Below are 27,585 nucleotides of genomic sequence, written 5' to 3' on the forward strand. Positions count from 1 at the left end.
CAATACCACTGAACTGCACATTTAAAAATGGTCAAAATAGCAAATTTTACGTTGAGTGTATTTTACAATGTAAAACATTGGGAAAAAAGATGAAAACAATGGGCAGTTCTTAGGCATTAACAATTAGTACACATCTAGTCATATCATTTTATTCTAATTCACTATTAAAACGGATTAAAAGCAAAACTGATTTTCAAAAATTTATATAAGTAAAAATAAAGAAAATTATATATATGCACATTAAATTTAGAAATATTTTTAAAGGTCTGTCAGATCACTTTCTGCAAGGTTATAATACACTCCCATGTGATACAAAATTTTGTTTATTCTTGTTTTATTTTTAAACTTTTCCATAATTCCACCTTCTATGAGTTACTGAATCATTTTTCCTACCCTTACTGGTAAGAACACAAACAAAATAGCTGCTTCATAAAAATGAATCCATTATTTCAAATTTGAAAGCCACATTTACTTTTCCTTTAAAACTACACGAACTACTTTCAGATCTTTTATCTGTGCCAACCAGCTTCTGTTGCTTACCTTCTCACAAAAGTTCCTGAGTCTCACATTACTTTACATTCATTATGTCTATTAGCCTGTATTTGCATAGAAGTCACTACATAAAGTATATGAGAATTACATAACAAAGTTCACCTAAACCCAATTTCCTTCACACTTCCTGAAAAATTAGGTTATGAGAATTCACTGCTATGTCTCTGCTGCCCTCTGTAGGTATGGTGTCTTAGTCCATTTTGCTTTGCTATGACAGAATACCATAGGGTAGGTAATTTACAGAGAGAAGAAGTTTATTTCTTTCAGTTATGGAGAGTGAAATTCCAATATTAAGGTGCTGGCTTCTGGTAAGGACCTTTGTCCTACACCTTCCCATGGCAGAAAGCAGAGAGACAAGTGAGGGTGAGAGCAAGGGACAGAAAATTTTTATAACAACACGTCCTTGTGGTAACAAACCCATTACTGTGATAATGATATTAATCTATTCATGAGGGCAAGGCCCTCATGGCCTAATCCTAATACAGGAACCATTAAAAGGTTCTTTTAACATAGACCATTCTTTTAATATATACCATTCTTACATTGGTATAAAGATATGCCTGAGACTGGGTAATTTATAAAAGACGAGGTTTAACTGTCTCAGTTCTGCAGGCTATACAGGAAGCATGGTAGCATATGCTTCTGGGGACGCCTCAGGGAGCTTTCACTCATGGTGGAAGGCAAAGTGGGTGCAGGCACTTCACATGGTGAAAGCAGTGAGAGGAGGGAGCATACACTTCACACGGTGAAAGCAAGAGAGCAAAGCGGGCAGTGCTACACACTTTTATGTATTTATGTATTTATTTTTTTAATAGAGACAGGGTCTTGCTATGTTGACCAGGTCAGTCTCAAACTCCTGGGCTCAACTGATCCTCCCATCTTGGCCTCCCAAAGTGCTGGGATTATAGGCAGGAATCACGGTGCCAGGCTGCTACACACTTTTAAATTATCAGCTCTCACAAGAACTCACTCACTATTGTGAGGACAGTACCAAGGGGGATGGTGCTAAACCATTCATGAGAAATGCACTTCCATGATCCAGTCAACTTCCACCAGGCCCCATTTCCAACAATGGAAATTACAATTCAACATGAGATTTGGTTCGGGACACAGACCCAAACTGTATTAGTCCCATATTTTAATATTGTCACCATGATAATTAAATTTCAACAAGAGTTTTGGAGGGGATATTCAAACCACAGCAAATGGTTCTTGAAGACACCAATAAAATAAATTATAAAACCCCAGCCAATAATATCAAAGTACTATCAAGTTAATATGGAAAGTCATATCAGTAATCAAATACATCTGTTAAATGTCCTAAAAGAAAATACTGCAGGCCAGGCGCGGTGGCTCACACCTGTCATCTCAGCACTTTGGGAGGCCAAACTCTTGTACACTGTTGGTGGGAATGTAAATTAACACAGCTATTATGGAGAATAGCATGAAGGTCTCTCAAAAAACGAAAAAATAGAACTACCATATAATCTAGTAATCCCACTTCTGGGCCAAAGGATTGAAATCAGTATGCTAAAAAAAAATCTGCATTCCCATGTTAATTGCAGTGCTATTCACAATAGCTAAGATTTGGAAACAATCTAGGTGTCTAGATGAATGCATAAAGAAAATGTAGTATATCTACACAATGGAATACTATCCAGTCTTAATAAAGAAGGAAATTCTATCATTTGCGACATGAATGAACCTGGAGGACATTACGTTAACTCAGATAAGCCAGGCACACAAAGACAAATACAGCATGATCTTACTTACATGGGGAATCTAAAAAAGTAGAACTTACAGAATCGGGGTAGAATGTTGGTTACCAGAGGCTGGGAGAGAAAAGTGGATGGAGAAAGGGAAGATGCCGATTAAAGGATACAAAATTTCATTTAGACAGAAGGAATATGCTTTAGTAATCTAATACACAGAATGATGACTATAATAACAGTGCATTGCATTTTACAATTTTTTAAAATGTATAGGCATGCAAAAAAGCAGAAGAATACAACCCATAAGGAGGCGAAATAGACACAGAAATGACACAGATAGATTTACCAAAATAGCCATTAAAAAGTTATTATAAATATACTCTATGTTCAAAATATAGAATGTATGACATGTTAAGGAAAGGCATGGACAATATAAAAAGACTCATATCAAACTTCTAGAAATGAAAACTACAATGTCAGAGATGACCAACACACTTATAGTATTACCTGCAGAATATACTGAAAAATTTAAAAAAAGTTATTAAAAAAAAGAATTAAAAAAAAACTTGAAGATGTAGCAACAGAAACCACCCAAAATGAAATGAAGGGGACAAAACAATGACAGCAAAAATGAGACATGACACATTAGGCAGCCTAATTAATATACATGTAATTGGAGTCACAGGAGGAAAAGGGGAGTCAGAAAAAAAATTTATTGAGAAGTAAAAGCCAAAAACTTACCAAATGTGATGAAAACTACAAACTCACATATATGCAGAAAAGAGTTAACAAAGTTGGCCTGAAGTAGCTATCCTTAGAAAACCCTGCTTGCAAAGCTGGTCCTTGCCTAGCTTCTGAAAACAGATTTCAGGAGAATCTTCATCATTCCATAAATGATAAATAATGGTGGGTCACTGTGCCTAAACTGTGCAAACAATATGGTTTATACTGAATACCCATTTTCTTTCTGAAGTCTGGAATTTGGGTAGATTCTAGGGAGAGGGTGCCTATGTTACCAGTCCCTAATAAAAACCCTGAGTCTCTAATGAGTTCCCTAGTACATAACACTTCACACATGTCATCTAAACATTTTGCTGAAAGAATTAAGCATATACTGTGTGACTCCACTGGGAGAGGACTCGTGGAAGACTGCTGATTTAAATTTGCATTCTTTTGGCCAGGCATGGTGGCTGACACGTGCAATTCCAGCACTTTGGGAGACCAAGGTGGACGGATCCCTTGAACACAAGGGTTCGAGACCAGCCTGGGGAAGATGGCAAACCACATTATACAAAAAACACAAAAATCAGCCAGACGTGGTGGCACATGCCTGTAGGACCAGCTACTCTGGAGGCTGAGGTGAGAGGATCACTTGAGCCCAGGAGATCAAGGCTGCAGTGAGCTATGAGCGCACCATTGCACTCTAGCCTGGGTGACACAGCAAGACCCTTTTCTACACCCTTTTTTTCACCCTATTTTTGTATCCTTTCAGCGTAATAAATGATGGCCATGAGTATGACTATATGCTAAGTCCTGTGTATCCTCCTAGTCAACTGCTGAACCTGGAGGTGGTCTTGGGGAACCCCCAAAACACCATAGATTCAAAAGGCTTGACAAACACCAACTGAAAAATCATACCAAGGCATATCACAATCAAACTGCTTAAAACCAGTAATGAAGAGAAAAATCTTAAAAGGTCAAGAATGAGAATAGCTTCAAGGTTATGGACAGCAACTTGAGCTAAGATAATGAAGCAATGCCTTCAAAACTTCGAAGGAAAATTATTTCCAACCTAAAAATTCTATACAAATTTTCAATCACACATCAAAATATGACAAAAGCATCTTCTGACATACCAAATAATTCCTCAGGAAGTTACGGTAAGATGTGTTCAACCAAAACAGGGTGAAAACCAAGAAAGAGGAAAACATGAAATCCTGGATAAAGGAGCACAATACAGGACAGAGGTCAATAAATTCCCAGAATGATAGCAAAGTCCGGGTGACAATGTTCGCGAAAGGAGAGAGGACGCTGAGTTCAAACTGGAGCAGCTAGGAGGTTGTGGGAAAGAGTTCTCCAAAAAAATGAAACTCACAGAATGCCTGCTGTCTGAAAATCTTAACAAGAGAGCTAGGCAATGATGAAAAAGTATTTTTTTCCATCAGTAAGTAAAACTAGATGAACAAAAACCAAAATAATTATTAAGTCTAGGGAAAGCAAATAGTTGCAAAGGATAATAATATTTCCCTTGGCTATCAATATTATTTATTCACAATTGTGTAAAATGCTGAATATAATCTAACCAAACTTTGATATATCTGCACTGGGAGAACAGTAGGATAAAAAAAGTTCAGCGTGCAGTGAGGGTGGGAAGTGAGCGAGAAGAGAGATCAATATTTATCCACGTTGAGAAGTACAGCACAAGCATGTTATTTAGAGATAAGCGAGTAAAGAAGAAAAGAATCCCCTAAGAGTCAAAAGTGGTTGTTCTTGAGGAAGGACAGGAAAACACACACACACACACACACACACACACACACACACACACACACACACACACAAAACAACTGATTAGCAGATGTTATACAGAGACTAAAAGTTTTGAAATAATTCATTCTTACCTTGGGAAGCTCCGATAGCTTCTCATCACTTGTCAAAGACTGATTACTTGCACAAGAAGCACAGTCTGAGATTTCCACAGCACCCTCATCATCTTCAAATTCATTACAGTCACTAGCCTCTGCCCTGTCACTGTCGATCTCCCAGTCAATAAACTGTAATTCACCTAAAAAATACAATTTTTAACTTGCTTAATTATCTCCTTAATCTTTCACTTTTAAATCTCCTTTATTCTTAGTAGTTATCCATGTCACTTAGTAATTTTAAAAAACATATCTAGGGCCAGGCACAAGGCTCATGCCTATAATCCTAGAGCTCTGGGAGGCCAGGGTGGGCAGAATGCCAAAACTCAGGAGTTCAAGACCAGCCTGGTCAACAAGATGAAACGCTGTCTCTATTAAAAATACAAAAAATTAGCTGGACATGGCAGCACACATCTATAGTCCCAGCTACTCAGGTGGCTGAGGCACCAGAATCGCCTGAACCCGGGAAGTGGAGGTTGCAGTGAGCCGAGATCGTGCCACTCAACTCCAGTCGGGGCAACATAACAAGACTCTGTCTCAAAAAAAAAAAAATTTAGACAGTGAAAAGTATATTTCTACTCTCATCTCAAATCACTGTTTCTCCCAAATCTTACTCCAACTCCAATTTTAAGTTAACTACTTTTATTGTTTCTGTATCCTTGTAGAGCTTCTCCAGCATGTTTAAGCAAATAAACTATGTATTATTTTTTCCTCCTTTCTTACATGGCTAGACTTTTTCACTAAACATAATTAAGAGGATATAGTAGGATTGCTTGAGCCCAGGAGTTTGAAGTTACAGTGAGCTATGATCCACTGCACTCCAGCCTCGGTGACAGAGCAAGACCTCATCTCTTAAAAAAAACAGCCACTATAATGATTTTAATAGACTGAAGGTCCAGCCACCACTGAGAGAAGTAGATGCATAATGGCAACTGCTTCCCACATAAACATCAAATTCAGTCATGGAAGCCAGGCAGGGGAACACATTAGAGATTTTCCAGGCTGCTGAACCTTCCCAACAGGGAGCCAGGGACAGACAAGGGAAAAACACAAACGCCCTCAGAGCTGCCGCCAGTATCACACATCTTTGCAGCACTCGTTCATTCATTCACTCCTTCATTCATTAGACAAAGCAAGTGCCTAAAAAGAGCCCATCACACCATTCAAGATACTCACAATACGAAATAAATACAAGAGAGAAAACAGCACCATTCCTAGCCTGAAGTAGCCCACAGATTAATACATATTGCAATGTGATGCATGCTATGAAATAACTGGCGCTTTCATCACAAAACTTTTGTGGTCACAAAACTTTTAAAAAACAGGAAGACTGCTACTATTACACTTAAATTTGCATTTTACAGATGAGGAAATTGGATCTCTAATAATTTAAGAGATTTTCCGAAAGTTATAAAAACTTTTAGACAATTGCTAAAAACCAAATGGAAGGGAGGCTGGGCACGATGGCTCACATGTGTAATCCCAGCACTTTGGGAGGCACAAACCATACTATTTACCCATAAAAAGCATAATGTTTGTATTCTGAAATGTATGAAGACAAACCAAGAGTTATGTAACAATAAATTTAATTTACTATGGTCGAATTGCTATCAGCTTATATATAATCCTAAAATACCACTTCACCTGGTAACTACTAAAATGTCAATGGAATTTCATAGTTACCAAAATGACATACAAAGTGGTCAAAAGAATTTAACTACCCTCCCGAGAAGCTGTCTCTGTACAAACCTAACCCTAGGTAACTAACATGAACTGTCAAGAGTTAAAAGTCACAAGCTTATTTTGAAAACATTAAGACATTTAAATATTCTACAGATTATTTGTATATTTTAAAAATTCTAAAAGGACATGATTTCCGTAATTCTACATCTGTGGTTATCAACTAGGGGTAATTTTTGTCCTTCAGGGGACCCTTGACAACATCTGGAGACATCTCTGGTTATCATCACTGTGGTTGGGATCCTACCGTGACCCAGCAGGTAAAGGCAAGGGACACGGCAGAATATCCTATAGGCAGAGGAAGGTGCTACTCCCCATAACAAAGAATCATCTGGCCCAAAATGTCAAGAGTGTCAAGGATAAGAAACTCTGCTTTCAATTGTTTAAAACATGACACAATATAAAACGCCATCTGAATAGAAATTTGTCAGTACATTACACCTCTACCACACACTGGTTGTCACAGTATTTACCCAACAGGTTGGGAAGAAGGCAGTGTGGGCGTGGCACTGTGTAGAAGGTGAAAGAACTGGCTATGGAGCAGAGAGACCTAAAATGGAATGCGAATCCATTCCATCAGTCCAAGCTTAAGTTGTTAACTATAAAAATAATATCTGTAATACCTATCTCCTAGAGTTGTTTTGAGAAATATTAAACAAGAAAATGTTTCTGAAGTGTTTAGCATAGAGGGTGGAACTCAGTAAAATCCTAACTATTAGAAAGGAATTTAATTTTCATTCTCTGGGACAAATGCCTAAAGGTGCAGTTGCTGGGCTATATGGTAATTGCATGCTTAGTCTTTAAGAAACTGCCAGACTCTTTTCCAGAGTGGTTGTACCATTTTACTGTACACCTGCAATGTACTGGTGATCCAGTTTCTCCACAACCTCACCAGCATTTGGTATTGTCACTATTTTTTATTGTAGCCATTCTGATAGGTGGAATGTTAATGATAAATACTAGAAAGGAATGTAAGTTTCTTCCAATATTAAATCCAATATTTAACAGAAACTGGATTTCTAACAAAATTATCAATTTACCTTCACTAGTCCCATCTTCTGGACACACAATGTTCTTGTTACAAAATCTGTCTATTCTAGAGCAATGTCCATTATCTCTCTGTAATTGAGAAAGTGTCTTATCTTCATCTGAAAAATCACTTCCACTGGAACTCCATGTTATATCTGTAAGCCCACTGGTGCTTTTAAATGTGGTAGTTTCTGTTGAAGAAAAAGAAAGCACATAAATATCATCTCCTTATATGGTCATTTATCAGAATACAATTTTATGTGTGTAATTTTGCCAAAGTCACGAATACACAAAACTCTGTGATAGGAAAAGCAATGTCTACGTCAAATCTTTCTACCTGAAGTTCTATGCACAATCTCACTAACATTCTCTTGAGTTCGAAGCCAAGTTCCAAGAAGAAAAAGAAGTAGAACTGGTTAAGTTATACAAAAAAAGGAAAGTGACTAGAGCACAAAAGAAAACCAGAAAAATAAGACCTGAAATAACATTTTACAAAAGTATAACTTCCTGGGGTATTTGATGAAAACAAAAAATTTTTTAAAATGCAAAACACAAAGTCAAAACTTATGAGTAACAAGAATGCTTCTGTGTGCTTCCTTTGCCGTGCTAAGAGCTCTGGGAGCAGGGTGCTTAAAACACTTAAGACCAAACATTGTATTTAAGTACACTTTTTATTTTGAGATAATATTAGATTTATATACAGTTGTAAGAAACAACAGAGAAAACTCTTGTATCCATCACCCAGTCACTCCAATGGTAACATCTTGCAAAACTGTAGTACAACACAACCAGGATACTGACACTCATCCAGTCAAGATACAGATCACTTCTATCACCACAGGATGCCTTGCATTACCTTTTTATAGCTACACCATCTCCTGGCCCCATACCAATCCCTGAACTCTGTCAACCACTACTCAATTTTGCATTTCTGTAATTCTGTCATTATAAAAATGTTATATAATCGAGACCAGCCTGGCCAACATGGCGAAACCCCATCTCTACTAAAAACACAAAAAAATTAGCCGGGCGTGGTTGCAGGTACCTGTAATCTCAGCTACTTGGGGAGGCTGAGGCAGGAGAATTGCTTGAACCCAGGAGGCAGAGGTTGCAGTGAGCCAAGATTGAGCCACTGCACTCCAGCCTGGGCAACAAGAGCGAAACTCCATCTCTCTCTGTCTCCGTCTCTCTCCCTTTCTCTCTCCTCTCTCTCTCTCTCTCTCTCTCTCTCACACACACACACACACACACACACACACACACACAGGTTATATAAATAAAATCACTATGTAACCTTTTAGGATTGACTTTTTTCACTCAGAATAATTTCTTAGATATTCATCTAAGTTATCAACATTTATTTTCTTTTTATTACTGAATAGTACACCATGATACTATGCACCATAGTTTGTTTAATCATTCACCTACTGAAGGACATCTGTGTTGTTTCTAGTTTGGGGCTATTATGAACAAAGCTGCTTATAAACATCTGTGTACAAGATGCTATGTAAATTTAATTTTCATTCTCTGGGACAAATGCCTAAGCATGCAGTTGCTGGGTTATATGGTAATTGCATGTTTAGTCTTTAAGAAATCACCAGACTGCTCTCCAGAGTGGTTGTACCATTTTACTGTACACCTGCAATGTACTGGTGATCCAGTCTCTCCACAACCTCACCAGCATTTGGTATTGCCACTATTTTTTATTATAGCCATTCAAATAGGTGGAAAACGTAGCCAGAATGGGGCTATTTCATCTTGGTAGAATCAAAAGTCAACAGCAAACTTTTCTGATATTGGTCAGAAAAGGAATATATACCTAATAAAACTCAATTATTCTGTTTATATTCATAATTATAAATATAATGCTAAAACATATATATGTACATATATACATACATATCTTATCCTACGTGGTATATTTGATGTATTTCAAAGCGCATTTCAATACACTATGAAATGAAGAGATTAGATATTTATAAAATTCATGTTTTACAAAAAATAAACCTAGGCTTCATCAGATACATATTTACAGAACCCCTCTGATACAGTAAACCATGAGGAAACAAAAAAAACTCCAGCCTAGGCAACACAGTGAGACCCAATCTCTACAAAAAATTAAAAAATTAGCTGAGCATAGTGGTGCATGCCTGTAGTCCCAGCTACTTGGAAGTCTGAAGCAGGAGGACGAGTTTAAGAGCAAATGTTTGAGGCTGCAGTGAGCTATGACTGCACCACGGCACTCCATCCTGAGTGACAGAGTAAGATCCCATCTCTAAAAAAGAAAAGAAAAGAAAAGAGAAAAGAAAAGAAAACTCTTTCCCACAAGGAACATGTGTGGTCTGGAAGGAAACACTAATCATGAAAAAAACTAACACTATACCAGACGTATGTCATGGAATAGTGGTGGCACAAAAAAACTGAATGTTCCACTTTGCATTGATCAGGAAAAGAGGATTCACTAACACGATGTCTGAAAAAACAGTATTTACAAAGGCAAAAAACATGGAATAGTCAACATTTACTGAACACTTACTACTTTGTGCCACAAACATCTAGAATTACTGAAGTGGCCTATTGTTCATGTTATAAAAGGAAAAATAAACTATTCAGAACATCCTAAGAATCTATATCTATCTAAAAAGCTAATAAACTGGGTACTTCCAAGAGACATTATCGATCTCTCTCATTATTGTGCATTTGAAAAGTAAGTCAAGAAGCAAGTTATCGACCGGGAGCGGTGGCTCACGCTTGTAATCCCAGACTTCGGGAAGCCGAGGTGGGTGGATCACGAGGTCAGAAGCTCAACACCAGGCTGGCCAAGATGGTGAAACCCCATCTCTACTAAAAATACAAAAAATTAGCCAGGCGTGGTTGTGGGGGCCTGTAATCCCAGCTACTCCAGAGACTGAGGCAGACAACTGCTTGAACCCAGGAGGTGGAGGTCACAGTGAGCAGAGATCGCGCCACTGCACTCTAGCCTGGGTGACAGAGTGAGACATCATCTCAAAAAAAAAAAAGAAAAGAAAAGGAAGTTATCACTATTTGCAAATTATAAAATGAATTCATGGAAAAGTCAAGAAACCAACTGAAAAATTACTACCATTAATAAGAAAGTCCAATAAAGGTGGCAAGGTACAAACTATGATACGAAATCAAATTTAAAGCAGTAGAAAAAACAATAAAATACCTACAAGAAACTTAAGTGTCGCGGGAAGTCAGGGACCCCAAATGGAGGGACCAGCTGGAACCATGGCAGAGGAACATAAATTGTGAAGTATCATTTTAATATGGACATATATCAGTTCCCAAAATTAATACTTTTACAATTTCTGTACTTCAATCTCTGAACATAAATTGTGAAGATTTCATTCTAATATAGACATTTATCACTTCCCAAATAATACTTTTATAATTTCTTATGCCTGTCTTTAATCTCTCAATCCTGTTATTTTCGTAAGGTGAGAATGTACCTCACCTCAGGACCACTATTGTGTTAAACTGTACAAATTGATTGTAAAACACATGTGTTTGAACAATATGAAATCAGTGCACCTTGAAAAAAAAGAGAACAGCAATTTTCAGGGAACAAGGGAAGACAACCATAAGGTCTGATGGCCTGTGGGGTTGGGCAGAATAGAGCCATATTTTTCTTCTTGCAGAGAGCCTATAAACGGACATGCAAGTAGGGAAGATACCACTAAATTCTTTTCCCAGCAAGGAATATTAATAATTAAAACCCTGGGGAATGAATGCATTCCTGGGGGGAGGTCTATAAATGGCCTCTCTGGGAGTCTCTCTCCTATGTGGTTGAGATAAGGACTGGTCTCCTGCAGTACCCTCAGGCATAATAGGGTGGGGGAAAAAACCCACCCTGGTGAATTTGAGGTCAGATGGGTTTCTCTTCTCAAACCCTGTTTTCTGTTGTTTAAGATGTTTATCAAGACAATACGTGCACAGCTGAATATAGACCCTTCTCAGGAGTTTTTGATTTCGCCCTTTGCCTTGTGATCTTTGCTTTGCCCTTTGCCTTGGGATCTTTATTGTCCTCAGAAGCATGTGATCTTTGTTCTTCTTTTTGCCCTTTGAAGCATGTGATCTTTGTGACCTACTCCCTGTTCGTATACCCACTCCCCTTTTGAAGTCCTTAACAAAAACCTGCTAGTTTTGCTGTTCAGGTGGGCATCATGGTCCTACCGATATGTGATGTCACCCCTGGAGGCCCAGTAGTAAAATTCCTCTCTTTGTACTCTTTATTTCTCAGCTGGCCAACACTTAGCTAAAATAGAAAGAACCTACGTTGAAATACTGGGGGTGGGTTCCCCTGATACTTAAGAGACATGTAAAACCAAAGTACACGTTTTTAGACTTCAAAAGAACATAAAAGAACAAACAGAAAGACATATACTAAGATTTTGGATGATCTGATCAGAAAAAACTGACCTCACCGCCTTGAGGCTGAGCATCTTTTCATACATTTGAAAATCATTTATATTTCCTTTTTTGAAAGCAGTCCCTCCATAACCATTATTTTTGCAATAGTTATCTTTTTTCCCCTAGATTAAGTTCTGACGGTTCTTTATGAGAAAGATCAGCCTTGGTCTGTGACATGAGTCACAATATTTTCCCTGGTTTTTCTGAATTTTAAATTTTGTTTATGTATGTGTAATTTTTTGTAAGAGATGTGGTCTTGCTATGTCGCCCAGGATGGACTGCAGCAGCTGTACACAGGCATGATCACAGCACACTGCAGCCTCAAACTCCTGGGCTCAAGTGATCTTCCTGCCCTATACAATACCAGACTTATATATGTAATTTTGGCCATGCTATTTTTCCCTTTATGTTTAGGTGAATTTACAGCTTTATTCGTACAGTTGCTATGTTATGAATCATTCATTGAAAAGCACTTCCCAAATGTAATGCCTTTTTTCGGCCAGCAGCTGTGGTGCCTGAGAGGCACATCCAGGCAGTTTAGCTTCTGAGTCCATGTTCTTAACCATTATGCGTGGCTCCCAAGTCAGAGAGACCTGCAGTTGTTTTCACGATTAGTTTAGTGTATCTAAGAAAATATGTGACTGTCTGATGCTTATGTACCATCTGATTTAAAAGACAGGATAATCATTAGTTATGTCATTCAAAACCTCAGAGACCAGGACTCTAGATTTATAAATCCATGAATTATAGGCACCTGACTGCACAACTAGATAGTTAAAACCACTACCATCTCAAAAAAAAAAAAAAAAAACCACTACCAGGAATTGATTAGCAACTCATTTTACTTGCTGAAAAGAGGGTGTCTTTGATATCAAGGCTCATTCCAATGGAACCGTAGGATAAATATTAGCCAGACTGAACATTTCTGGGTGACCACTGTGGGCTAGGCACTGTCCTAGCACCCGGTGTTATGAGCTGAACTGTGTTCCCGCCCCGCCCCCCAAAATTCATATGTTGAAGTCCTAACCTTCTGTACCTCAGAATGTAACTTTATTTGGAGACAGGGTCTTCATAGAGGTAATCAAATTCAAGTAAGGTAATTAGGGTGGGCCCTAATCCAAGATGACTGAAATCCTTATAAGGGGAAATCTGGACACAAAGACAGACATGCACAGAGAAAACAATGTGAAGAGACCTGGGGAAGAGACAGAGGAAGAACGCAGTATCTACAAGCCAAGGAGAGAGGTCTAGAACAGATTCTTCCCCCACAGCCCTCAGAATGAACCAACCCTGCCAACAGCTTCATTTTGGAGACTGGCCTACAGAACTGTGAGACAGTCAGTTTCTGCTGATTAAAGCCACCCAGTTTGTGGTACTTCCAAAGGCCATAATACAGCCTTTGGAAACTAGTTCAGCAGTGATATAAAGATGAGCAACAGATGGGGTCTGCCCTTAAGAAGCCAGTGGTCTAGTGGGGAAACAGGCAGGTCAAGAAATAATAATTATTAGTAATTTTTTATTAGCCGGATAATTTTAGTTTTTTCCTCTTCTCATTAGTGTCAATTGCTATAATATTCAAAGATCAAGTTAATTTTGGTTTCTAAACTTTTATAATATGTCGGGGGGAAATGTATTTTTCTTTAGTAGATATGGCTTGAATCTTCTCTGGAGATTTTAAACATGTATAAGTAAATTCAACTTTGAAAAAGAAACATTAAATAAGTTGTTACCTTGTATTTCATAACAAAAATACATTTTTGGATGATTTTCCCATGCCACTACTTATTTGACCCATACTCTGGTGTACTTTCTACTCTATAGAATGATCAATATATTCTGAAAGGTTAGAAGAGCTTGTATGAATGTATAGTTACTTTATTTATAACATACGCAGCTTGCTAAGGCAAAAAATCATTATTAATAACTTAATAAAGGCTCGCTATTTGTAGTGGAGACTGATAGAAAAAGAGATTCGAGGAATTTCATAGAACTGGTTCATTTTTAACAGGTTCATTTAAACTAATACTGAAGTATTAGTTTAAGACATCCTATTAACAAAAATTCCAGGATAAAAATTCTATACTACATTTTGGGTGAGGAGGCAGTATTTTTATGACAGCTGGGAAGCAGAGTTGGGGAACATGCTTTTGTAATGTGTGCCTAAGGTCAGAGGCTTGTCTCCGCCAACAGCTTCTGCAATTCCATCAGAAGATTATAGTATTTAAAAGATGTGTACACTTTATTTCATAATACAACATTTTATAAATTTTAAAGAAACATTTTTGGTAAATTTTCTTTTTCATTTGTATAGAAAAGAATGCATGTCACTGAAATAATAACATGGTTTAGAATGTCACAGAAAGTTATGCCACTGACATATGAGCAACTGCTGTCATCAATCAAGCACCTACTGAAGCACCTCTAGGCATTTAATCTACTATTTTTAGCTCACTTAATATTCATAATAACCCAATGATTATACCCATTCTCCAGATACAAAACTGAGACTGCGAATGTTTAGCTTAGTTTTCAAAGATTATAGAGCTAGGATGCAGCAAGATCCCGGAAGTCACAAGCCCTCACTCTTCCTACACACCCACAGCGGGGCTGACTGCCTATGGCGGCAGAACCAGCAGCCTACCTAATATCCACCCACCCCCTCTTCATTACTAATAACCCCAGTTTTCTTTAGCAGCAACATACCTATCTAAAAATCCTTAATTTCACTAAAGTATCTTTAGTGGAGGTGACCCTTTGTAACAGGTTCTAGTCAAAGGTAGACTAGACTGGGAAGGGCATTCCTTCCCAAAAGAAAGGCAAAGCTGACTTGGCAAAAATCCTCAGCACCTACCCTCTTCCAAGAATTCAGCCTGGAGAATTCAGCCACCACCTACCGACCATGAGAACCAATCCCACACTCAGGCTACAGAATTCAGAAAGAATTTAGCCCTCTGGATGTCCTGCTGCAGGAGACAAATTCAACCTCATTTATCCAAATACTCTAGTGTTTGAACAGTTTTCTACTACTTATTTAAAGTTCCCTAATTCATCAAGAAAGAATTTCAGAGCCTGAAGCAGTATAGTTCTTTTGGCATAGGTCACGTTTCCTTCCCAAATCTGATTTAAAAAAAAAAAAAAACACACAAAACCCTGGAGCTATGAGCATGAGCTAAACCTACTGGGCTCTGTGATAAAAATGAACTCAGGGGCCAAGCATGGTGGCTCACGCCTGTAATCCAGCAATTTGGGAGGCCAAGGCAGGCAGATCATGAGGTCAGGAGATGAAGACCACCCTGGCTAACATGGTGAAACTCCATCTCTACTAAAAACACACAAAAAAATTAGTTGGGCACGGTGGCGGGCACCTGTAGTCCCAACTACTCGGGAGCCTGGGGCAGGAGAATGGCGTGAACCTGGGAGGTGGAGCTTGCAGTGAGCCGAGGTCACACCACTGCACTCCAGCCTGGGCGACAGAGCGAGACTCTGTCTCAAAAAAAAAAAAAAGAACTCAGCAAGGACACACAAAAAAATGTTAGTTAGGCGGGCAGGAGAAATGGGGTAGATGGTGACAGCGATGACAGAGTTCTCAAAAATACCTTTTTACCTTGTCTTGATGTTTTTTAACTATGAATATAGTCTCCCCAAACCATGTAACTTTTTTAAAAAAACAAATTTTTAAAATAATCACAGAAGGATTTATTAGTCTTATATCTTCTCTGTCAAGAAATCAACAAAATAGTTACCTTGCTTGAGTCTAGGGGATAATTCAAGGTGTTTTTCTGTAATCGTCTTCTCTTCAGCTGTTAATGACTGCAGGCAAAATAATAATCATGGAATTTATGTGACAAATGCAAAAAAAAACTTTTATAAAATATTCAAAATCTTAAACTATACTCTCCTTAACATATTCTTCTCTGATTTCCTTTACCAATTCACCAATTTCAGTATTCCCAAAGCATGTACTCCTTATATATTTATAAATTTGTTGTATTTTTCCAGAATCTAAAGAGATCTGACTGACCAAAACGTTTCATATTAACATTCAATGTAATATCTGCTCACTCATATGACTCTGACTGCCTATGAGGTACTCATTACTACTCATACCCAAATATCTTGAGTTTGTAATAGCATTCCTCCGTAAGTACACAAACACACAAAAATTATCCAGAACATCTCATTGCCAAAAGATTCTGAATATACAGGCATATCTTGTTTTATTGTGCTTCACAGATAAAGCGTTTTTTACAAATTGAAAATTTCTGGCAATCCTGTGTCAACCAATTCTGTGTGCCATTTTTCCAACAGCATCTGCTCACCTATAAACTTGTATCTCTGTGTCATATTTTGATAATTATCCCAAGATTTCAAACTTTATCATTATTATTAAATCTGCTATGATGGTCTGTGATCAGTGATCTCTGGTATTACTACTGTAACTGATTTGGGGTGCCACGGTCAAAACCAATATAAGAGAGCAAAATTAATAAATGCTGTGTGTGTTCTGACTGCTCCACCAACCAGCTGCTCCTCCATCTCTTGCCTTCTCCTTAGGCCTCCTATTCTCTGCAATACAACAATATTAACATTAAGTCAATTAACAACCTTACAGTGGCCTCAAAGTGCTCAAACAAAGGAAGAACTGAATGTTTCACACCTTAAATCAAAAGTTGGAAATGGCCGGGCGCAGTGGCTCACACCCGTAATCCCAGCACTTTGGGAGGCCAAAGTGAGTAAATCACCTAAGGTGAGGAATTCGAGACCAGCCTGACCAACATGATGAAACCCCGTGGCTACTAAAAATACAAAAATTAGCTGGGCGTGATGGCAGGCGCCTGTAATCCCAGCTACTCGGGAGGCTGAGGCAGGAGAATTACTTGAACCTGGGAGGCGGAGGTTGCAGTGAGCCAAGATTGCACCACCCCAAGTGACAGAGACTCCATCTCAAAAAAAAAAAAAAAAAAGTAAAGAAAAGCTGGAAATGATAAAGCTTAGGTAGGAAGGCATGGCAAAAACTAAGATAGGCTAAAATTTAGACCTCTTGTACCAAATTGTTAAGCCAGTTGTGAATGCAAAGGAAAGTTCTTGAATGAAACTGACAGTGCTACTCCAGTGAATACACAAATGATAAGAAAGTAAAACAGCACTATTGCTAATACAGAGTTTTAGCAATCTGGATAGAAAATTGAACCGCTATAACATTCCTTTAAGCCAGAGCAGAATTCAGAGCAAGGTCCTAACTCTCTTCAATTCTAGGAAGGCTGAGAGAGGTGAAGCTGGAGAAGAAAAGTCTGCAACTAGCAGAGGGTGGTTCATGAACAAATCATCTCCATAACATAAAAGTACAAGGTAATGCAGCAAGTGATCTAGAAGATCTAGTTAACATCACTGATGAAGGTAGCTATGCTAAATAATAGATTTTCAATAGAGATGGAAGAGCCTTATATTAGAAGATGATGCCATTTAAGACTTTCGTAGCTAGAGAGAAGTCAATGCTTGGCAATAAAGCTTCAAAGAACAGACTGATACTCATATTAGGGGCTAATGCAGCTGGTAACATTAAGTTGAAGCCAATGCTCATGTATCATTCTGAAAATTCTAGCGCCCATATGATAAATCTGCTCTGCCTGTGCTCTATAAATGTAACAACAAAGCCTGGATGACAGCACATCTCTTTACAGCATTCTTTACTGTAATACTTTAAGTCCACTGTTGAGACCTGCTCAGAAAAAAAAAGATTTCTTTCAAACTATTACTGCTGACTGACAATGCACCTGGTCACCCAAGAGCTCTGATTGAGAAGCACAAGGAGATTAACGTTATTTTCATGTCTGCTAACACCACTTCCATTCTGCAACCTATGGATCAAGGGGTGATTCTGACTTTCAAGTCTTATTATTTCAGATATACATGTCACATGGCTGTAGCTGCCATAGATAGTGACTCCTCTGATGGACCTGGGCAAAGTAAATTGAAAACTTTCAGGAAAATATTCACCATTCTATGTGCCATTAAGAACATTCATGATTAATGACAGAAGGTCAAAATATCAGCATTAACAGGAGTTTGGAAGAAGTTGATTCCAACCCTTATGTATGACTGAGGAGTTCAAGACTTCAGCAGAAAAACTGATGTGATAGAAACAGCAAGAGAACTAGAATTAGAAGTGCAACCTGAACATATGACTGAATTGCTGTAATCTTCTAAGAGTTGAATGGATGAAGAGTTACTTCTTACGGATGAACAAATAAAGTAGTTTCTGGAGATAAAATCTACTCCTGGTGAAAATGCTGTGAACATTGTTGAAGTGATAACAAGGAATTTAGAATATCCTATAAACTTAGTTGATAAAGCAGTGTCAGGCTTTGGAAGGATTGAGTCCAATTTTGAAAGAAGTTCTATTACAGGTCAAATATTATCAGCATCACATGCTACTCAGTAATCTTTCATGAAAGGAATAGTGAATAGATGTGGTAAACTTCACTTTTACCCTATTTTAGGACACTGCCACAGCCACCCCAACCTTCAACCACCAACCTGATCAGTCAGCAGCCATCAGCATCAAAGCAAGACTCTCTCCCAGCAAAAAGATTACACCTTGGTGAAGGCTCCTATGATTGTTAGCATTTTTTTTTAGCAATAAAATATTGTTAAATTAAGGTATATACATTGCTTTTTTAGACATAATACTATCGCACACTTAACAGACTACAGTATAATATATATGTAACTTTTACATATACCGAGAAATCAAAGAATTCATGTGATCACTTTATTGCGATATTCACTTTATTGTGTTGGTCCTGAACTAAACCTGCAATATCTCCAGAGTATGCCTCCAGAGTAGACGTGCATTTCTTGTGAAGAGTGGTATGCTAAATGGTTTCATCTTCTGAGAACATTCTTAGTAAACATCCTTCATTTACAAACAAAGAAGTAGAAAGGTTCTGCATGGATTAAAGAGGTACAGGTGTGAGCTGGGCATGGGGGCTCACACCTGTAATCCCAACTCTCTGGGAGGCGGAGGCAGGAGGATGACTTGCAGCCAGGGGTTAGAGACCAGCCTAGGCAACACAGCAAGACCCTGTCTCTACAGAAAGTTTTTTAAAAATTAGCCAGGCGGCCAGGCACACTGGCTTACGCCTGTAATCCCGGCACTCTGGAGGCCAAGGCAGGTGGATTACCTGAGGTCAGGAGTTCCAAACCAGCCTGGCCAACATGGTGAAACCCGGTCTCTACTAAAACTACAAAAATGAGCCGCGTATGGTGGCACGCGCCTGTAATCCCAGCTACTCGAGAGGCTGAGGCAAGAGAATTGCTTGAACCTGGGAGGCGGAGGTTGCTGTGAGCCAACATAGCCCCACCGCACTCCAGCCTGGGTGACAAAGTGAGACTCTGTCTCAAAAAAAAAAAAAAAAAATTAGCGAGGCATGGTCCCAGCTATTTGACAGGCTGAGGCAAGATAGCCTGAGCCCAGGAGTTCAAGGGTTCAAGGATGCCCTGAGCTACGACTGCGCCAGCCTGGGCAACAAAGTGAGACTTTGTCTCCAAAAAAAAAAAAAAAAAGGTGAATACTAACTTGCCACGATTATTAAAGGAATGAAAGGGAAGAAAAGGAGTGTACCAATTACAGTGTCCTGAAAGAATAAGAAAGGGAATTACAATGAAATGTAATTACAATGTTCTGAACACTCAGGATTTCCTCTTTGGCATTCAGGGAAAACAATTCTACAGATACTTTACCGGAGTCCCAGAAGTGTCCTGAAACCCTTCTCCACACCTGAGCCATGCTTCAGAGAGAGAGGCAGCTGCCCCTGCTGTCCTGAGACCTGCTCTTCTGACCTGCAGTGGTCTTTCTCCTGGAAAGGATGGGCATTCTATATCCCAACTCCTTTTTCTCTGTGGAGATGATTAACAGAAAAATCAAAACAAAAAAACACTATCAACTTCATTAAATAGACATTAAGTTAACAATTTACAATCTGAAAACCCAGAAGTGTCATTAGTAAAGGCATAGTTTTCGAATGTCTCTAAATCTTCACATAAACAGCAACTGGACAGCAAAGCCAAAAACATAGAAACACAATTAATCAGCAAACTCCAAAACACAAGTGGGTAAAGACAAACCACCAACCCTCCAAAGTCCAGCATGGTATCAGTGTCTGAGAGGACAGAAGCCAAGGAAAGTAAGAGAGCCAAGGAGGCCCTGAGGAACCTAGACATCAGTGCTCACCAGGAAGCAGAGCAGGTGACAGATCTGAGAACAGCACCTGAAACTAGGTGAGAGCAGGGGCTCTACGGTAAGAAGATGTGAAGAGATGGGAGCAGCTGGGCCACCCAAAACTGGTCACCCTGGACTCCCTTCTGGGCCCCTCACTGAGAAAGTGCTGGGAGTGGAATCTACTCAGCAGCACAGGGGTGGCAGAGACACAGAAAACGTCCAGATGAGCAGAGTCAGGGAGAATCTACAAGACCAAATACACAAGTGGCCATATTTTTACAAGCCATATGAAAACAACACAAGGTATAAAAGCTATGCTGAGCCAGGTGCCATGGATCACACCTGTAATCCCAACACTTTGGGAGGCCAAGGCAGGAGGATTCCATGAGCCCAGGGGTTCAAGACCAGCCTGGGCAACACAGCAAGACCCCATTTCTAAAAAAACAAAACAAAACAAAACAAACTTTTTAGTGAGCTGGGCATGGTGGCACACGACTGTAGTTCCAGCTACTCAGGAGGCTGAACCAGGAGGATCGCTTGAGCCCAGGAGTTTGAGGCTGCAGTGAGCTATGATTGCACCACTGCACTTCAACTCGGGCAACCCAGTGAGAGTCCACGTCCTTAAAAAAAGAAAAGAAAAGAAAAGCTATCCTGAATCCTGCCTCCTATCATTTCAGAAGACAGAGACATAAAAATAAGCAACAGGAAGGTATAAAAGCTAAATCCCATAAAATTATTATTAGGGAAAAACTAACGAGAATAACATCCCAACATACCAAAAAAAAAAAAAGTACATCAAAGACACACAAAACAGATAAAATGGTAAACTACAATTTTAAAACAAGATAAAACATTCAGAATAAAAACTCAGAAATGAGGTGACAAAACTTAAGAAGTAGAATAAAATTTAAAAAGGACTAAACCAGAAGGAATCCAAGAACAAATCGGTATTACAGATATCTTAAATCTTCAGTGTAAAAGTAGTAAAAATTTAAACATAACACTATCTTACAAACTAGCCGTTTTACTCCTATTTACGCAAAGAAATAAAACTGTGTCTACACAGATTTTTACATACATTTTTAAAAGCATTTTTATTTGTAATGGCCAAAACCTAAAAACCACCCAAAGTCCATTGCAGTAGCTTTAAAATATGACAACAAATTCTTTAACATTGCTCCCCTCAAAACCAGCCTTTGAAAGAAAAAAACTAATTCTTTACTCTTTGAGTGAGGGCTGGATGTTGTGACTTATTTCTAGCACATAATATCATGAGGAAAGTGACAATGTGTGACTTCTGAGAGCAGGTCATAATAGGAATTGAGGCTTCCAGCAGGCGCAGTGGCTTATGCCTGTAATTCCAACACTTTGGGAGACCAGGGCGGCCAGATCACTTGAGGCCTGGAGTTAGAGGCCAGACTGGTCAACAGGCCAAAATCTCATCTCTACTAAAAATACAAAAATCAGCTGGGTGTGGTGGTGCACACCTGTAATCTCAGCTACTCAGGAGGCTGAAGCACGAGAATCACTTGAACTCGGGAGACAGAAGTTGCAGTGAGTCGAGATCACGCCACTGCACTCCAGCCTGGACAACACAGCAAGACTCTGTCTCAAAAAAAAAAAAAAAAAAAAAAGGCATTGCAACTTTCTCTTTGTCCATGCTGCTCTTGGATCACTTGTTTTAGTGGTTACCAGATTCCATAAGAACATGGTTGGGCATGGTGGCTCATACCTGTAATCCTAGCACTTTGGGAGGCTGAGGCGGGCAGATCACTTGAGGTCAGGAGTTTGAAACCAGCTTGGCCAACATGGTAAAACCCCATCTCTACTACAAATACAAAAATTAGCCGGGGGTGGTGGTAGGAGCCTATAATCCCAGCTACTCGGGAGGCTGAGCCAGGAGAATCGCTTGAACCCGGGAGGCAAAAATTACAGTGAGCCAAGACAGCACCACTGCACTCCAATCTGGGCAGCACAGTGAGACACCATGTCAAAAAAAAAAAAGACTCAAGCATCCCTGCAAAGAGGATCCTTGGTCAGAAGATCAGAGGCTGAAGCCCACAGCCATAGAAGTTAACTATCTTTGAATTGGATATGTCAGCGAAGCCTTCAAATGACTTCAAAGCATCCAGCATCTTGACAGCAATCTCATGAAAAACCCTACGCCAGTCACCCAAATAAGCCACTCCCAAATCCCTGGCCAAAAAACTGTTAGATAATAAATGCATATTGTTTCATGCCACTAAGTTTTTGGATAATCTGTTATACCGCAATAGATAGCTAATATACCCATCAACAAATGGATGAATTTTAAAACTTGTGATATATCCATACAATACAATCGTAGTGAGCAATAAAAAAGGAATAATGGCTGGGCACGGTGGCTCACGCCATAATCCCAGCACTTTGGGAGGCTGAGGTGAGTGGACTGCCTGAGGTCAGGAGTTCAAGACCAACCCTGTCTCTACTAAAAATACAAAAAAAAAAAAAAAAAAATTAGCTGGGCGTGGTGGCAGGCACCTGTAATCCCAGCTACTGAGGCAGGAGAATCGCTTGAACCCAGGAGGCAGAGGTTGTAGTGAGCCAAGATCATGCCACTGCACTCCAGCCTGGGCAATAAGAGTGAAACTCCGTCTCGAAAAAAAAAAAAAAGAATGAAGTACTGAAACACGCAATAACATAATTGGATTTCAAAATAACACTAAACAAAAGAAACTAGACCATAAAAATCCATTTACATACAATTCTAGAAAATGCAAACAAATCAATAATAATAGAAAGCAGGTTCACGATAGGCTAGGAATGCAAGGAAAAGAGAGAAATAGGAATTACAAAGTGGCAAAGAAAAATTTTGGGACATGATTGTTATATTCGCTAAACTATTTGTAGTGATAGTTTCATGGAGATGTGTGGATCTCAAAAGTTATCAAACTGTATGCTGTAACTATAAAGTTTATATCAATTATTTACTTAATAATGCTGTTAAAAAATCAGTATAATTCAACAAAGAGAGAAACAGGTGAAAAATGATTTTTTTTGTAAATTTTATTCCTCATGCAAACTTGTCTAAGAAAAAAAAAAGGAAATTTAAAGGTTCCACAATCCAGCTCCAGTGAAGAAAGAGAAAAAGTATTCAAGAGAAATAGTATGCTTAAGTCTCTTTTGGGATCCAACATAAAGGTAACAGGAATTCCTGAAGAAGCAAATCAAAGGAATGGGACAGACAGTAAAAACCACAATTCCAGAAAACTTTACTGAATTTTAAAAAAGAACATAAGCCAAGGACTTTGTATTTGCTAGGCTGGAAATTGTAGTGATAACACTAATCTATTCTCTAGGCTTTTTTTGCCCGTTTTTCCTTTTTTAAAACAAATGTCTGCAACAGACATATCTTCATTTCATAATATTTTTAATTTGCATTTTAAGAAAAATTTTAGGTTTGTGTTGGGAATTAAATTGAGGTTAACAATTATAACTTGATCACCTAATCAGAAATACGTCTCCACATCAATATCATTGTAGTTTAAGCAATAAGAATAAATTAAAATTAAAATACACCATTAAAACTTCCTTAACTAGTGCTATGGTCTGAACCCTGCTGTCTCCTAAAATTCATATGTTGACATCCTAATCCCCAATGCAATGCTATTAAGAGATGAGGCCTGGCCAGGAACAACGGCTCACGCCTGTAATCACAACACTTTGGGAGAGAGAGGCGGGCGGATCATGAGGTCCAGAGATCGAGACCATCCTGGCTAACATGGTGAAACCCCATCTCCACTAAAAATACAAAAATTAGCTGGGTGTGGTGGCATGCACCTGTAGTCCTAGCTACTCAGGAGGGTGAGGCAGGAGAATTGCTTGAACCCAGGAGGCAGAGGTTGCAATGAGCCGAGATCCTGCCACTGCACTCCAGCAGCCTGGCGACAGAGCAAGATCTGTCTCAAAAAAAAAAAAAAAAAAAAAAGAGAGAGAGATGAGGCCTTTGGAGGTGACTAGAACAGGAACCAGAGCCCCCACAAATAGGATTACCGTCCTTATGAAAAATTAGTCAGCAGCCTAAGCAACATCGTGAGACCCCATATCTACAGAATTTTTTTTTTTTTTTTTTTTTAAGAATTAGTGAGGCATGGTGGTACATGCCTGCAGTTCCAGCTACTTGGGAGGCTGTGGTAGGAGGATTGCTTGAGCCCAGGAAGTCAAGGCTGCAGTGAGCCATGACTGCACCACCACATTCCAGCCTGGGTGACAGAGCAAGATCCTGTCTTTGAAAAAAATAAATAAATAAATAGCTGGACGTGGTGGCGTGTGCCTATAGTCCCAGCTATTCAAGAGGCTGGGGTGGGAGGATCACTTGAGCCTGGGAGGTCAAGGCTGCATCACTGATTACGCCACTGCATTCCAGCCTCGGTGGCAGAGTGAGATCCTATCTCCAAAAACAAAAAGCAAAAAACTACAATGATAAGCCACTTCACACTCATGAGAACAGCTACTATTTAAAAAAAGAAAAAAAAGAAAAGAAAGAAAACAATAAGCATTGCCAAGGATGTGTAGCAATTTTAACTTTTAAGTAAAATGTTGCAGTTGTTAAAAATTATTTGGTAGAGCCTCAAAAGTTAAACACAGCTGAGTAAGGTGGCTCATGCCTGTAATCACAGCACTTTGGGAGGCCAAGGCAGGCGAATCACGAGGTCAGGAGTTCAAGCCCAGCCTGACCAACATGGTGAAAACTCATCTCTACTAAAAATACAAAAAATTAGCCGGGCGTGGTGGCATGCACCTGTAGTCCCAGCTACTCGGGAGGCTGAGGCAGGAAAATTGCTTGAACTCAGGAGGCAGAGGTTGCAGCGAGTCAAGTTCGAGCCACTTGCACTCCAGCCTGGGTGACAGGGTGAGACTCTGTCTCAAAAAAAAAAAAAAAAAAGTTAAACACAGGGCAGGGCACAACGGCTCACACCTGTAATCCCAGCACTTTAGGAGACCAAGGCAGGAGGACTACTTGGGCCCATGAGTTCAAGACCAGCCTGGGAAACATAGCGAGTCCCTACAAAAAATAAATTAGCAGGGGTGGGAATGTTCATCTGTGGTCCCAGCTACTCAGGAGGGTGAAGCGGGACAACTGCTTGAGCCCAGGAGTTTGAGGCTGCAGTAAGCTATAATCAGGCCACAGCTCTGAAGCCTGGGCAACAGAGCAAGACTGTGTCTCTAAAATAAAATAAAACAAAATAGTTAAACTACCATGATCTAGCAATGCCACTGCTCAGTATATACCCAAAACTCAAACAGGGCCGGGTGTGGGGGCTCACGCCTGTAATCCCAGCACTTTGGGAGGCCGAGACAGGCAGATCACGAGGTCAGGAGATCAAGACCATCCTGGCTAACATGGTAAAACCCCTTCTCTACTAAAAATACAAAACATTAGCCTGGCGTGTTGACGGGCGCCTGTAGTCCCAGCTACTTGGGAGACTAAGGCAGGAGAATGTCATGAACCCGGGGGGTAGGGCTTGCACTGAGATCGTGCCACTGCACTCCAGCCTGGGTGACATAGCGAGACTCCGTCTCAAAAGAAAAAAAACCAAAAAAAAAAAAAAACCCTCAGATACTTGTATACGAATGTTCATAGCAGCAATATTCACAATAGCCAAAAGGTGGAAAGAACAAATGTCCATCAATGAATGACTACATGAACAAAATGTGGAACACATAAAAAATGAAATATTAATTCAGGCTTAAAAAGGAATGAATTTCTGATACATGTTACAACATTGTTGAATCTTGAAAACATTCACAGTAAAAATAAGCCAGACACAAAAGGGCAAAGATTAAATGAGGGCAATTAGAATTGACCCATATTATGAGACAAATTCACAAAGACAGAAAGTAGAACGGTTACTAGGGGATGGGGAGGGAAGAATGAGGAGTCATAGTTTAATGAGTACAGAATTTCCATTCTGATGATTGAAAACATTCTGAAGATGGATGGTGGTGATGGCTGAAAAACAATGCTATCTTAGTTTGTTCTGGGAGCTATAACAAAATACCATAAACAGAGTGGCACAGAAACAAAAGAAATTTCTCATAGTTCTAGAGGCTGTAAAAGTTCAAGATTAAGGCACCAGCAGATTCAGCGTCTGGTGAGAGTCTGCTTCCTGGTTCATAGATGGTTTCCTGATTCTTCTCACTACATCCCCATGGGACAGAAGGAAGAAGAGTCCCTGGGAACTTTTTTTTAAGGGCACTAATCTCATTCACAAGGGTACCCTCATGACCTAATCTCTTCCCAAAGGCCCCAACTCTAAATATCATCACATAGGGAAGTAGGTTTCAACATCTGAATACCGGAGAGAGAGAAACATTCAATCTACAGCAAATGTGAATGTATTTAATACCATAGGACTACACACCTAAAAATGGTTAAAACAGTACATTTCACAGCACGTGTGCGTGTGTGTGTATATATATATTTATTTATTTACATATATGTGTGTGTGTGTGTGTGTATATATATCTCTCACAATTTTTAAAAAATGCAATCCAGGGAACAGGTACATCAGAATCAGGGATGCATTTACAGATACCTAGGTACCCAAATCACAAGTTAGAATTTTGAGAGAGGTAAGGCTCAGGAATCTGCATTTTGACAACCATCTCTGCTGATTCTTATTCCATAAATGTTTGAGACCACTGTTAAACATGTTGGATTAGAATTCAATCTGTAGGCCAGGCACAGTGGCTCACGCCTGTAATTCCAACACTTTGGGAGGCTGAGGCAGGCGGATCACGAGGTCAGGAGATCGAGACCATCCTGGCTAACATGGTGAAACTCTGTCTCTACTAAAAATACAAAAAAAAAAAAAAAATTTAGCCAGATGTGGTGGCGGGCACCTGTAGTCCCAAACACTTGGGAGGCTGAGGCAGAAGAATGGCGGGAACCCAGAAGGCAGGGCTTGCACTGAGCTGCGATCGTACCACTGCACTCCAGCCTGGGCAACAGAGCGAGATTCCGTCTCCAAAAAAAAAAAAAAAAATCAATCTGTAACAGGTAAATTAAACACAAAATTTAGATCCTCAGGATCTAATTCAAACCCATGAGCTTCTCTGTGCACGCTTGAAATTTCTTTATTGGAGTATATAATGTTTGGTAAAACAGTAAAAATATCACAAACTTTGGTAAGTTTAAAAAAAGAAAAAAAAAGCCTGGCCAGGCACTGTAATCTCAGCACTCTGGGAGGCTGAGTCAGGCGGATCACCTGAG

At 39.3% G+C, this 27,585-nt stretch overlaps 1 protein-coding gene across 5 annotated transcripts in view; it reads right to left on the reverse strand.

The window, feature by feature from the left end:
* The window catches only part of LOC105496910 (scaffold protein involved in DNA repair), a 477,476-nt gene that overhangs the window by 426,377 nt on the left and 23,514 nt on the right, over positions 1-27,585 (reverse strand). The window contains exons 2-5 of one of the 5 annotated variants that reach the window (XM_011767557.3): positions 19,853-20,008; positions 15,853-15,919; positions 7,687-7,866; positions 4,886-5,049 (exon numbers count right to left, since the gene is read on the reverse strand). In XM_011767557.3, coding sequence (XP_011765859.2) covers positions 4,886-5,049; positions 7,687-7,866; positions 15,853-15,919; positions 19,853-20,008 — 567 coding nt within the window. Of the gene's footprint in view, positions 1-4,885; positions 5,050-7,686; positions 7,867-15,852; positions 15,920-19,852; positions 20,009-27,585 lie in introns of those variants that run through there. The other 4 variants (XM_011767553.3, XM_011767555.3, XM_024797623.2 and 1 more) reach the window with 4 other exon arrangements.

Source organism: Macaca nemestrina, chromosome 8, assembly GCF_043159975.1.
Source record: "Macaca nemestrina isolate mMacNem1 chromosome 8, mMacNem.hap1, whole genome shotgun sequence".
Classification (NCBI taxonomy): domain Eukaryota; kingdom Metazoa; phylum Chordata; class Mammalia; order Primates; family Cercopithecidae; genus Macaca; species Macaca nemestrina.